Genomic DNA, 15279 nt, shown 5'->3' on the forward strand with positions numbered 1-15279 from the left:
AGTTACTGAGTTGCTGTGTGAGTGCTGGGAATTGAACCTGGGTTCCCTGGGAAAGCAACTGATTCTCTTAACCACTGAGCCATCTCTCTAGCCCCAACTTCAGAGTTTAAAAAAAATGCTGCATGTGTGTAGATGTGTGTAGTGTGTATATATGTGCATGTTTGTGTGTATGTGCATTGTATTGTGTACATATGTTTGGAGACCAGAGCTCAGCTTCCTCTCTCACCACCTTGTTTTTTGAGACAGAGTGTCACACTGAACCCAAAACTCACTGACTGGTTAGGTTTTCCATCAGCACACTCCAGAGATCTGCTTGTCCCTACCGCCAAGCACTATTTCATCTGACCTTTTATCTTATTATTTTTCTTTAAAACATTCATTTGTTTTTGAGGATTTCATTCATGAATAATGTATTTACATCATTTCTACCCCACACTTCCCTCTCCATCCTCCTCAGCTTTTGACCTCTTCTTTTTGACTGGGTTTTTGTGGGGGTGCTGAAGTCTGTTTGGACGGAGTGCTGCTCATTCCCACACGATGGGCACTGTACCTGCTGAGCCATCTCCCGGCACCACAACCCTCATCATGTTTTGAGTAGGATTATGGTTTTGTGTAGGCCTTCCTCCGCAGTGGTCCTTGGCTACATGTGGTCCATGGAGTACAAGGTGGGCAAATCTGGCATCGACTCAGTAAGTGCATTTCACCCCTCTGGGTAGACTTAGGGATGCTCTCTGAGCTATTGTTGCATTCCTAGCTCATAGTAAACCACACACACACACACACACACACACACACACACACACACACAGAGAGAGAGAGAGAGAGAGAGAGAGAGAGAGAGAGAGAGAGAGAGAGAATGGTTCCCTCAGGGAAATGACTCCTGATTCTGTTCAGCATGTGTGTACTGAATACCTACCACATGTAGACTGCTTTCAAATGGACGTGCCAGCATTTTTGAGGCATTTCCTACAGAACCCTAGTTCCACAAAATAATATTTTTTTAAAAAAAGAAAGAAACCTCTTCTATAAAGTGGGAATTGAGAAGTGCATGAAAGATAATACATACCTTTCATGGGATGGAGAGAGGGTCCAGTGGTTAAGAGTACTGGCTTTCAGAAGACCCAGGTTCAATTCCCAGCACCCACATGGCAGTTCACAATGATTTTTAACTCCAGCTCCAGGGGATTGGATTCTCTCTTCTGGCCTCTGTGGATATTTCATATATATGGTGCACAGACATACACTCAGGCATACACATGTACACATATAATAAATATTTTTTAATTAAAATAAGACTTTATGATGCACAGACATTATATAATATTCAGCTGCTAGTGTCCACAAATAGTTTTCTGGATGCAGGCCCTAATTCCTTTCTGGCTTTATCTGGAGGCCTTTCTACAGTAGCAGAATTGAAGTAGCTACAGCAACACCCAAAATATTTATCATCTCGTCCTTTATAAAAAGTTCTGGAGCAGTTAAGAGCACTGGCTGCTCTTGCAGAGGACCTGAGTTTATTTTCTGCTCATAACTGTCTGTGACTCTAGTTCCAGGGGAACCAGCACTCTCTTCTGGCTTCTGCAGGCACTGCACATGCATGGTGCACTTACATACACACAGGCAGAGAGCACTTACACACATGAAATAAGAAAAAAAGAATCTTTTAAAGAAATGTATTTGTGCGGAGTTGTGGTGGCACACGACTTTAATCTCAGCACTCAGGAAGTAGAAGCAGGAGGATCTCTGTGAGTTCAAGGCCAGCCTGGTCTACAGCGTGTGTTTCAGGACAGCCAGGGCTATTACACAAAGAAACCCTGTCTTGAAAAAACAACAACGACAAAGTAATCCTTTCATTCGTTTTTTTTAAAGACAAGGTCTCATGTAGCTCAGGCTAGATCTCAACTTACTATGTAGCCAAAGCTGACCTCAAACACCCACCTCATCTTTCTACCTCTATTTTCCAAGTGCCAGAATTACAGGTGTATACCACCACATTCTTTTTAAAAGAGATTATTAAACTTCAGCCATGTAGTAAATGCCTTTATAGGTCCTTTTCAGGAAGAACCTATTAAAGTTGTTCTAAAAACATGTTTAATCTTAGATTCAATCAGGCTTCATTTTTGAGCTGGAGATAGAGTTTATTCTTCAAGTTTTATTGAGGTATCAGGGGCCAATAAAAGCTTGGTTTACTCAAAGCAAATGACTCTTAAAAATATATTTTATTTATTCTCTAACAATTTCACACACATACTCGGTGGATCTTGATCATACCCACCCCCAGCTCCACCCCTACCATTCCCTCCAATCATCTCAGCATGCCCTTCCTTGTTTATCTTTTCTTCTTTTTATCTTTTCAAACTCAGAGTCTAATTAGCGCTGCCTTCTGGGATGCCAACTGACTTAAGGTGTTTAGCTTGACCACTTGATATACCGACGCATTATGATTGCCACCACTGAATTAACATATGCATCGTCATTTGTGCAAGTGTGTGCATGTGTGTGCACCACACATGGTGTAGACACGGGAGTCTCTTAGCACATTTCAAGTGTACAGTACTTCATTGTCAACTATCGTACCACACTGTGCAATAAGCCCACAGAACACATCTTCTGTCCTGAAGTTTGACTGACTCCTTGTATCTTGTTATTTCCCCCATGCTGTGGATGCAGGCAAAACCCACTTTCCCTTTCTGCTTCTGTAGACTCAGTCTCTTTCAAGTCTTCATGGTGTGATCCTGTGACCCTCGTTTACCAGTCACTGGCAGGTTTCCCTTGCCATAGGGTCCTCCAGAGTTAATCCTGCTGGGGCAAGGAGAGTGTTTAGACACCATTTAACCGAGCATCTGTCCAAGTGCTTTGACCTCGGCTGTCTGAAATGTCTAGTTGTGGGCCAGTGCGGTGGCTTGGTGCATGACAAACAATGCTTGCCACCACGTCTGATGACCTGAGTTTGATTCCCAGAACCAAGAGGGTGGAAGGAGAAAACTGACCTCTGCAGGCTGTCCTCTGACCTCCACACATGTGCCTCCTCTCCTCTTCCTCTTCTTCTTTTCTCCACTTCCTCCTCAGTCTCTTCCTTTTCTTCTCTTTCCTCTTCTTCCTCCTCTTCCTTTCCTTGTTCTCCTTCATTTCTCCTCCTCCAATTTAGACCCCACCTTTCTTCCTCCTCTTCATTTTCCTCATTTTTTCCTGAGAGCTACTCCATCATATCACTCTGCAAAGAGCTACCTTTACTCAATTAAACATTTTGGGAAATCCTCATTTTTTTTTTCAATACAGAGAGGTCTGCAGTGTTTTCCTGCAGAGTGAATGAATCATTATAGCCCACGCAGGGCTTATCAATGTATATGCCCAATGTCACTCTTGGTGCTCCTTACACATCCTTCCATGTGCCCACGTAGCCCCTCGTGTGAGCATTTCCATCACATGGTACTGAGACGCGGTGGTACTGCCTAGCTGTTTGAAAGGCTTGCTCTGACACTGATTTGATTCTATCAGCTTTCCCCCAAAGCAAGCTGTGCAGCTAACACTCCCACCTTGACAGTAGGAGGGGATTTGTCCCTCCAGACCCCTGCAAACAGCAGGCCTTCTCTCCACAGAGGTGACTCAACCTACCTGTGCCAAGGATGGAGGGATGAATAGAAAGAGGCTGCCTGCCCTTGGCCTCCATTGGGCACAGTGGGGATGGGTAATGAGCCTGGAGTCTGCACTCCTCAGGGAAAACAAACAGCTCTGTATCCCTGGTCAGAGGTTGATAACCCTGGGACCTGCTTTCAGCCAGATTGACTGCAGGTGAGCAAGGAGGAGGGTCTCCATCTTCATTCTCCTTGGGACTGTGTGGTTACTCAAGGATAAGGGACGGATGGTCTCTTTAAACACATTACTTGAAAGGTAGGAGGAGCAGGGTGTCTCTGCTTTTGCTTGTGAGTTTGGAGGGTCCCTGGGCTTCTGTTTCTTGACTCAGTCATCACCCAAGAATTAACTTTTCAGAACAGAACTGTGACAGGTGGGTGGTGGTGGGGATTGAGAATTCCCCGAGTGTTTGGGAAGGACTCGCCATTCTGAGCTTCTCATTTCCTGATATGAAAATCAAGAGCAATGGCTGATCTCAAGGAAAACATTATACTCAATAGCTGTAAGGCAACCAATCCCTAATGCTTCTCCCTTTCCCTCTCTCCCCGCTTTCTTCCTTCTCTTCCATTCTTCCTCCCCTCATTTCTCCCTTTTTCCTTCCTTCCCACCTTCCTCCCTTTCTTCCTAACTCCCTCCTCCCATACTTACCACCCTCCCTTCTTGTCTTTCTTCTGTCTCTTCACCTTCTTCCTTCTTTCCTTTATGCCCTTTCCTTCTCTCAATTATCTCACAACACAATCGACTTTTAAAAGTAAGACAAACCTGAAGTTTGTCTACAAATGTCCATTGCATTATTGGGGGTGGGGCAGGGATTGAAACAGGGTCTCAGTATATATCCCAGGTTGTTTGGAACTCATACTACGCCTGTGTCAACCTCATGAGGACAGGAATTACAGATATGCACCATCATGTCCTATTCCTTATTTTTTTTTTTTTTAAAAAAAGAAACTGAAGACAACTTCACTGTGTAAAGTAATAATAAAAATAGATTTATCAAATGATTGCTGTGTGCTGGGACCATGCATAGAATTCTTCTAGTTTTTTATTGCACTTGTTTATTTGTGTGTGGCTATATAGTACATGTGTGAGGGTCAGAGGCCAACTTGGGGAGTCATTTTTTTTACTTCATCATGTGGATCTTGGGAACTGAACTCAGGTCATTTAGTTTGACAGCAAGCACTTTTACCCACGGACCCACCTCACAGGCAGAGAACTGAATGCATTGGTTCAGTTCATCCTCACTGTGGCTCCATGAAACAAGTTGGGAGTTCACTGGATTGACGATGACTTGAAGGATTCCCTGTGTGGCCCATGTGATTTAGAATTGACTGGATATTATCTGCCAGCCTCATAAGGCAGACAATTGCCCAGTCAGTTATAGGAACAGGGGAAAATATCCCATGGATGAAAACATGAAAGACACACAATCTGCTTTGAAACCAATTGCAATTTTACTTTTAAAACTGGACTCTATAGGGCAGGGGCAGGGGAAACAGTTCGGTGGTTACACTGCTTGGTGCCAAGCATAATGAGTTGATTTTGGGTTCTCAAAATCCACATAAGGATCATCTGTAACATCAGAGATGGGAAGCAAGGGGACGTGGAGTCAAGCAGATCCTGGGAGCTCACTGGCCAGCCAGCCAGCCTTGCTGAAAGTGCAAGCTCCAGGTTCAGTCAAAGACCCTGTCTCAAAAAGGAAGGTGGATGTGACAGAGGAAAACACCTAATGTTAGCCTTCTCTACAACCCAACAGGAAAGTCGCAGACTCTCTTAACTTATCAAAGCCGTTCCTTCTTCCTTCCCACCTCAGCACCAAACTCGAGCATCCTTGAATCTTTCAGTCTTAGTAAAGGCCATCATCCTGTGTCTATGGACAGACTCTTAGCAGTTAGGTCTCATTCTTCTCCATCCTTTTCCCTCACATCCAATCCTTCAGCAGTAGCCAGTTATGAAGCCTGAATTGGTTCTGTGCACCTTCCTGTAGAAATATTTGCTTCTACATAGCAACCAGCAGCCCTCACATCCAGGACTGTTCAAGGAACTTTGCCACCAGACACTCTTCAGTTGAGAGCCCTTGTTGCCTTGCCCATTTTGGAAAATAAAACAGAAAAATTCTCAACAAATATGGCTCAAATAAGTAAGACTAGATAGAATCCTTCAAACAAGCCGAGACATCCTTTTCTCCCTGAAGAGGTGATGAAGACTTGGTGGTCTGGGTACCAGTTGAAGAGGAATTAAAAATACAGCCACCAAAGGCATATTTACGAAGGCAGCATCTCGAGGAAGGAGTGCAGGAATTTTTCTGTGGTTCTCAATACTGCAGTCTCTTTCAGTCTCTCTCACACACACTCAACCTCTCTCTCTGTTCTCTCTCTCTCTCTCTCTCTCTCTCTCTCTCTCTCTCTCTCTCTCTCACACACACACACACACACACACACACACACACACACACACACGTACTCACTCATAATTCCAGTGAATGCACTGAAAAAATGGACTGGAGATGCCAAGGAGAAAAGAAGAATGGCCAGTTATGAACTTACAACACTCATTATGTGAAAGGTGATGGTGACCTGTGCTGGGGAGGTTGCCATGGAGATGGTATCCCCTTAGTGCACAAGTGCATTTTGACAAGATTGCTTTTTTCTTTTTAGACCTGGGAGCCCAAGCCTGGTTGATAGAAAAGCTTGAATGTAAAGCTCTGATCTACATTCAACCTGCCATGTCACTGGAAATTGGTTAAGAGTATTGCTTTCCTCTTGGAGTTGAAAAGATGTCCGTTATCTCTGTTTAACTTTCCTCTGTTGCATTCTTAAGATAGATCCTGCCCCGCTCTGTGTGTGTGGGGGGGGTAATGTGCATGCACATGAGTGTGCTAGTATATGTGCCTGTGCATGAGCAGGAGAGCAGTGGATTTCAGCCTTCCCAATGCTGCAGCCCCTTTATACAGTTCCTCATGTTGTGGTGACCCCCAACTATAAAATTATTTCATTACTGTTTCATAACTGTAATTCTCTTCTATTATGAATTATAATGTAAATGTCAGTTATGCAGATGGTCTTAGGTGTCACCTGTGAAAGGGTAATTCAACCCCCATAGGGTCGCGACCCACAGGTTGAAAACCACTGGTGTAGAGTGTCTTCTTTCTCCCCACCTTACGACCTTGAGACAGGGTCTGTCACTGAACCAGCCCTTTTGACTAGGCTAGCGGGCAGCAAGTTCTGAGGATCTGCCTATGTTTCCCTTCCCATCGCTGGCTTCCCAGGCACATGCAGCCACGCCTGGCTACTGGGGATTGAACTCGGGGCCTTGTACTTGCAAAGAAGCACTCTTACCCACTGAACCATCTCCCGGTTTCATTTGCTATAAAACTCACTTCTAGATGTGAAGATGCACAGCCAGGCACCACACGGTCTGAGACTGACTTAACCTCAGGCTGATGTGAAGCAGCTGGAAACAGCATTTACCACCAAGGTGAGTGTGAAGAGAGAGTGGGAATGTGGGGGATATTATAAAGATGTTTTAAGGAAAGGGAGAACAAGAACAAGGGTTGTCCACAGATGTTCAAAAAAGAAATACTTGTGGGCCAGGTGGTGGTCACACACGCCTTTGATCTCAGCACTTAGGAGGCAGAGGCAGGTAGATCTCTGTGAGTTCGAGGCCAACCTGGTCTACAGAGCAAGTTCTAGGACAGCCAGGGTTACATAGAGAAACCCTGTCTTGAAAAACAAACAAACAAATTAAGTACTTCTGATTTTCTGTTATCTATGCCAGGCACTGAAGTAAAAACTAGAGGTGGAATTATGAACAAGACAGGTGTTCAACCATTTTGTAAATACAGATTCTTCACCCACTATGAGCCAGGCATTGTGTTAAGTAAAACAAAGGGATATGCATGCAACAGATGGTGCTGTGAGAATGTGTGATGAGCTCCACAGGAGACCAGGTGTTAGGATGTCATTCTACGACATCCTTCTGTGCAACCTTTCCCTTTCTGATTAAGAATCCCCTCTCTCTGCCCAAGCATCAGAAGTTGAGGAACAGGTCCCTTTCCATTTAAAACTTGGATCCAAGGTCAGTTCCTGCTGTAGTATCTGGTGTTGTGAGTTACCTTCTGGATTGGATGGATGGATGGATGGATGGATGGATGGGTGAATGGATGGATGGATGGATGGATGGGTGGATGGGTGGAATGATGATGGATTGATGGATGAATGATGGATGGATGGATGATGGATGGATGCATGATGGATGGATTTGGGAGCTGCCCCCCCAAGAGACTGTGAATGTCATGATGAGACAATTAAGCTTCATCTTGCATGCAATAGGAGTCTATATAAAGGAGAGCTTTGAAGTCACCGACATGTCTTTGGACATTTGACTGTGACCCAGCTCTGGTGTGTGTGTGTGTGTGTGTGTGTGTGTGTGTGTGTGTGTGTGTGTGTATACACATGTGTACACAGGTATGCTTGCCTGTGCATTTGAATGTAGAGGCCAGAGGTCAGGGTTGGTGTCTTCACCCACTGTTCTCCACTTTTTAATTTTTAACAATTTCTGGTGTAGTATGTACACGTAGCGTGCACATGGATGAGTGTTGTGTATTCATAAGCACGCATCCAGAGGCCAGAGGAGGACGTTTTGTCTTCCTTTTCAGTCACTCCTTCATTCCTTTAAGACATGGCCCCTCAGTGAGCCAGAAGCTTGCCGTTTCACCCAGACTCGTTAGAAAAGGAGCTCACATGATCCACATGCCTCAGCTCCCCCAACACTGCAGTTACAGGCATATTAAGCTATACTTGGTTTTTACAGGGGTGCTAGGGACTTGAATGCAGCGCCCCAGGCTTACACAACAAGCTCTTACTCAGTACACCATTGGTCCAACCCCTCTACCGTGTTTTCTCAGACAGGGTCTGGCACTGAATGTGGAATTCGCTGTTTCAGTCAGACTCTGGCTGACAAGCAGCCCTTAGGAGCTGCCTGCCTCTACACCTCATCTCCCATGAGCCACATTGGGGTGACAGAGGCAGCCCTCTGCTTTTACGTGGTGGATTTCTAAACTCGAGTCTTCCTGTCTACGTAGCAAGCTCTTTACACACAGAGCTATCTCCCTGGGCCCAGAAACTCCATATATCCTACTCAAAATTGATTTTTCACAAAACCCACATGAGAGACAATTTTTTGATGGTATTTAGTGGAGAATAATCTCCTGGACAGCAGATGAGGTAGCATGACCCATGAAGCTCACAGATTGCAGAATTATTAGACTTTGTTGAATAGAAGGTAAATTCAACTTAGTATTTGTTCCGTTGCAACTACAATCAGAAAATGTAAATAGTAGAAGGGGCAGTCACTTGTTTTATTCTGGCCACCAAGGTATGTACTCTCAGAGTTGTTACTTGTTTATCTATTTGTGTGTGAAAGAATGTGCAAGTGGGTGAATGCATGTGCCATGTAGATGTCAGAGAACAACTTACAGGAGTTGGGTCTCTTCTTCCACTATATGGGTACTGAGGCTTGAACTCAGGTCTTCAGGCTTTGCGGCAAGCTCCTTTACTCACTGAGCCATATTGGCAGCCTCGAAGGTGATATTTTAATATAGACCTGGAGACTGAGAATGGTCAAATGATGCCAACATATGGAAGGAACAGAACTGTGTATATGCAAAGACCCTGGGGAGGGCATGCTGGCTGCTTGGGCGGGGGGGAGAATGTTGAGGATCATGGGAACCTCTTGGAAGAATAAAGGGAAATGTGTATGGAGATGTAGCCAAGACCCATGTCCGTGCTTATAAACTGACATGGAAAAAGTGGTTGGAGAAGAGAGAATGAGAGGTGTAAAGACCCTGTAAATGGTGCAAAGGTGGTACACATATGCTGGATGGAGATCCATGGAACATAGACCGGAGAGATAGGGAGGAGTTAGGTCAGCAGATGAGGTCATTTCATTCATTCTACACTTACTGAGGTGTTTAAGAAAGTCCTTGGGGGTGAGAGGATTTGATTTGCATTTTGGATAGGCTTGCCTTTGATTATAGAGGACAGAACCTACAGGCTGCAATTCTCACTTCATCGCCTCCTCCCTCTGGTACTCCATAGGGTTCCTCTTAGGTCCGTAGCGCAGTGTCCTTGAGTCCTGAGTCCATGCCACCCTCCTGGGCATCATCTCCCTGGACCAATCAGAGCCACTCAAGTGAGCTGGAGTTCGTGCTGCTGGGCTTCTCACACGTGCCCTCCCTGCGTCCAATGCTAGCAGTGCTCTTCCTGGCCGCCTTCCTGCTCACGTTGCTAGGCAACACACTCATCGTCATGCTGACCAGCCTGGACCCAGGCCTGCGTGTGCCCATGTACTTCTTCCTGCGGCAGCTGGCACTGGTGGAGATCTGCTTCTCACTAGACGTGGCGCCCCGTCTGCTGGTGACCCTGCTGCGGCCTGGACGAGGGATGTTCCCCATAAGCTGTGCCCTGCAGCTGCTCCTAGTGCTGTCCTTAGTCACATCCGAGTGTTTCCTCCTCACGGTCATGGCCTGGGACCGCTTCCTGGCCATTTGTAGGCCTCTGCGATATGGTGCCATCATGAGCTTGAGGCTGTGCCACCTGCTGGCCGCCACCTGCTGGCTTTCAGGAATACCAGTGGCTCTGGTCTTCACCATCTGGCTCTTTAATTTCCCCTTCTGTGGGTCACGGGGCATCAGGCACTTCTTCTGTGACATAGCACCTCTGCTGAGCCTGGTGTGTGCAGACACCAGAGTCTTCGAGGCCAACGTGTTTGTAGCCACTGTCCTCGTCATCATGGTTCCCTTCTGTCTCATAGCTACGTCCTACATCATGATTTGGCTGCTGTCCTTCGGATGCCATCAGCCTCTGGGCGCCAAAAGGCCCTGTCCACCTGTGCCTCCCACCTCATCGTGGTGATTCTGTTTTATGGCACAACTGGGGTCATCCACTTGCGCCCCAAAGCCAGCTACTCTCCTGAGAGCAAGCAAGTGGTGTCCCTGTCATACACCATGGTGACCCCCATGCTCAACCCTCTCATCTACAGCCTGAGGAACAAGGAGGTCAAGGCCGCCTTCGGGCGTGTGTGCTGTGGCCGGCAAGGGTCTAGATTCCATGAGTGAACTCTGTCCTCTACCACCTTTCAGAGTCAAGAAATTGCTGAGGCCCACTTCCCCTGGTCGGCTTAATACTCTCACTTTCTTCTAGGGAACCCATGGCTGCTTCCATTTTCCTACCCAAGAGAAGGCACGAACACCTCCGATCATTGGTTATTTTAAATAAAAGTGGATAAAAAATCCACTTTACGCCCACTAGAATGCATTAACTAGCATCTTCTGAAAGAATGTGGTGTAACAAATCATTTTCAAATTTAGCGTCTTAAAGCCTGTAGCTTATTCTCAGTCACTTTCAATTGGCTGAGTGTTAGGGTAACCTAGGCTGGACCTACCTTCGTGGCATGTTTGACAAGGGCTAATTTTGCTCATGCAAATGGGTGTTGATCAATGTTAGCATGCTTTAAATGAAGAAGATTCGATCCACATACTTCTTTTGAGACCAAAGAGCTGAGTAAGGCATGGCTTTTCCTACAGTAGCTGAAATATAAGAGGGGAGATCCATTTGTGTGAGGGATTGTCAAGACTTTGGTCACATGACATACTGTTATTTAGATTAGACAATTTAAAGTCTGTGGGAAGATCTAAAATCAAGAGGCAATTGATATCCTCAGCCTTTATGTGAAGGAGGCTGGAGTTATATGAAAACTTAACCTTCACAGACGGATAATTGAGGAATTGCAGACATTAATAATTCTACATCAGAAAGCCAGATCTCAATATTTCTCTCTTAGATTTTTTCTTCATCTTAATGAGGGTTTTTTTTAAAAAAAAAAATTATTAATTTATTATGTATACAGCATATATGACTACAGGCTAGAAGAGGGCACCAGATCTCATTACAGATGGCTGTGAGCCACCATGCAGTTGCTGGGAATTGAATTCAGGTCCTCTAGAAGAGCAATCAGTGGTCTTAACCTCTGAGCCATCTCTCCAGGCCCTTAATGAGGGCTTTTGTTGCTGTGATAAAAGACCATGGCCAAAAGCAACTTGAGGAGGAAAATGTTTATTTCATTTTAAAACTCTTAGGTCACAGTCCATCACTGAAGGAAGTCAGGGCAGGAACTCAAGTAATGAACCTGGAGTTAGGAGCTGAACAGAAACCATGGAGGAGTACTGCTTACTTGGACCACCTAATGGTTTGCTCAGCTGCTTTCTTATATAACCCAGGACCATCAGCCCATCACCTACAGTAGACAAGGCCCTCCCATATCAATCACTAATCAAGAAAATGTTCTACAGACTTACAATCTCATGCAGACATTTTCTCCATTGAGAGTCCCTCTTCCCAAATGACTAGTTTGTGTCAAGTGGATGTAAAACTAACCAACACATTTATAGGATTGTAGGAGATGTAGATGCTGGGCTTTAGCAGAGAAGGCTCAGCAGTTAAGAGCACTCACTACTCTTCTGGAGGACCAATTACCTTCCCAACATCCATGTTGGCTATCACTTGCCCAGAGATCCAGCAGATTCAATGTCTTCTTCTGGCCAATGTGGGAACTGCACTGATGCACATACCCTTACATAAATGTATACACACACATATACATATTAACAAAAATATACATATGCATATTAACAAGAAACAGGAGTTCCTGCTTGATAATAGAGTCAACAAAAGAAAAACCGATCTAGTGGAGAGACAGCAATGAGGTCCTAATGACATCCAATCCTACCTGAAGTTTGGTCTACACATGGAAAGACCCCTTCTGTGAACAAATAAATTCACTTCTACTTAAGCCTGTTCGGGTTGAGTTTTCGATCTCTTGATATAACTCTTGGTTTTAGCCCTAACCCTTAGCCTAGTACTTGAACGGTAATAATAGTGATGATGACTGTGGTGGTGGTAGTGATGGTGATGATAGGGATGACAATGGTGATTGTGGTAACTATGGCAACATTATTACTACTACATAGGAAATGGAAGGATTTTGTTGTGAAATCGCATAATCATCTCAGTTAAAAAACAGCTCTGGGCCGAGTTAAAATAAAGATGTTCATACACATGGCACTAGTATCAAAGCACCATTACAATAACCCTGTGCATATTGACTTTTAACATCACCACCACCACCATCATCATCTAGTATTTTACACTGACTGCCTCTTTATTCCTCTACAATAACTGTGCACATTGACTTTTAACATCCCCACCACCACCACCATCATCTAGTATGCATATTTTACACAGACTGCCTCCTTATACCTCTACAGCAACCCTGGGTGTTGGGCACTATAGAGACCAATGAGCCCCAAGCCCACTCCTTCCTGTCCACAGAGCATAAAGTAAGCCCTAGAGAAAGTATGATGGTGTGCGCAACGTCGTGTTTAGAAGATTGTGGTCCTTCCTGAGCACTTACAATAGTTACTTTTCTGTTGCTGTGATAAAGCACCATGGTCAAAGCAACTTATAGAAGAAAGAGTTATTTATGCTTATAGTTTCAGAGGGCTGGGTCCACAATGGCAGAGTGGAGCTGGAAGCTAGCATCTTACATCTAGAACCACAAGCAGAAAGCAGAGGAAATATGAGCTGGGACTATCACTTGAAGCCTCAGAGCCCATTCCCAGTGGCACACCTCCTCCAGAAAGACCATACCTAAACATCCCCAAACAGGGCCACCAACTGGGGACCAAGTGTTCTACTGCCCAAGATGATGGGAGACATTCATCATTCAAACCACCACAGTACTACGATTTTTAAATAATTGTTTAATCTAACACCCTTTTGTACAAAACATAGCTACTACCTCAGAAGACCCTGAGACTGGCTACTACACCAAGCAATATCTTGTAACATTGTTATGGAAATCAACTAGTATTTGTTGAGACTCTACCTACTCAGTGTCAGTTTTCATGCCAACATGGGAAATGTTTCTGCTAATTTAATTTTCAAAAGTGCCTATACTTCATACCTGCGTAATGGTAATAATGAAAATGATCCCATTGGAGGGTAATTGTAGATAAATTTCTAAATGGTCTTATTAAATAAAAAACAAACAAACAAGGAGACAGATATAGGAGTTAAAGCTTGAGAGAGATCAGAGGAATAGGTACAGCCACAGCTAACCTCACCTCACTAACTCCACAACTTCCAAATGTGAGATACTTCTTGTCTACCCATGCCTATATGCCTTGCTATTCTGCCCTCTGATTTGCTCTCTCTGTCCAACTACATCACTTCCTCTTCCAGCACAGCTCTGTCACGTCCTGTCTGTCTGTACAGACCTCCAGACCTCCATGGTTAACTAGTGTTGGAATTTAAGACATGTGCCACCATGCCTGGCTCTGTTCCCAGTGTGGCCTTGAACTCACAGAGATCCAGACAGATCCCTGCCTGCCAAGTGATAGGATTAAAGGTATGTGCTGTTATTGTCTGACTCCCGTGTTTACTAGGCTGGCCTTTTCCTCTGGTCCTCAGGTAAGTTTTATTGGGAGACACAGTATATTGGAGGCACAATAAATCACCACAGATAATCTAATTTATACTGAGCTGAGTGACATCTCCAGTTGCTATTTTTGTCTTCTCAATGATCCTGAGAGAAAGGCAAGGCCATAGTGATTTATTTGGGTGGTTTAAAATCAGTTTAATTTGTCAAGGTGTATGGCTTCTGAAATACAGGTCAACAGCTGAGTTTCAAATCTGTTGAGATCAACTCTGTGATGTTTTTCTGTCCTCATTCAGAAGACAGCCAACTATGGACCCACCACGTGACTTGCTTGGGGAAGGAGCTCAGCTCTGTTTGGGTAGAGACAGACGGAGTTAGTAAATATTTTTCAAATATTGTGATGTTCAGTTTAGCTTTTAAAAGATGCGTTGTTTCATCACAAGAAAAAAATAATCTGCCATAGCATGAATAGATGTATGGAGATCAGGAGTCAATGTGTTTTTTGTCACAAGTGTTTATATGATTAAGGATAAAGTGTGTGGAAGGCTTTTCACAAGCATTCTAGGTTACACGCAAAGGCAAAAGGACACACACACACACACACACACACACACACACACACACACACACGACACCCAGGGCTAGTGACTATGGAAGAAGCAATGAGAAGAACATAAAGGCTGAAGGATAGGGAGGAGGGCTGGAAAAGCTGTCTTCATAACATGACATGGCTGTTGCGTACATGAGCTCATCGCGGCTGCGTCCGCCTGCACAGACTCAAGCTCGCATAATTCATGCACGCTTCCGCCGGCAGCACAAATCCGACTCTGTGCATTTGAAAATAAGATGGAGTGGAACCAAAGGTGAAGGGAGACATGGCTGGGGGAAGTGGGAGGGGGAAGTCGTGATGGATATGGTCAAGATACATCGTATACACTTACGAATTGTCCAAAGAATAAACAAACGATATTCTAAAATAAAATAGTGAAAAAATAACATGAGTAAACAGTACGTTAGGGAAAATGTTCTATAATATACTTGTGGGTTTTTCTTTGGTTGCTATAAACTGTGGTTTTTGGGAGAAAGAATTAAATATAAATAATTTTTAGACCTTTAGTATGTGAAAATGTTGGAGGGGCCAGAGGAAGTTGG

General features: G+C 44.5%; 1 protein-coding gene across 1 annotated transcript; it reads left to right on the plus strand.

Annotated features, from left to right (window-relative positions):
• The first annotated feature begins 8983 nt into the window (after positions 1–8983).
• Positions 8984–11217, plus strand: LOC114688650 (olfactory receptor 10A7-like). Its single transcript, XM_028863197.2, is given in 2 exon segments — positions 8984–10458; positions 10461–11217. Coding segments are annotated over 2 exon segments (972 nt in total). The 5' UTR covers positions 8984–9773; the 3' UTR covers positions 10748–11217.
• Positions 11218–15279: the final 4062 nt, after the last annotated feature.

This window comes from Peromyscus leucopus, chromosome 1 (assembly GCF_004664715.2).
Source record: "Peromyscus leucopus breed LL Stock chromosome 1, UCI_PerLeu_2.1, whole genome shotgun sequence".
NCBI lineage: Eukaryota > Metazoa > Chordata > Mammalia > Rodentia > Cricetidae > Peromyscus > Peromyscus leucopus.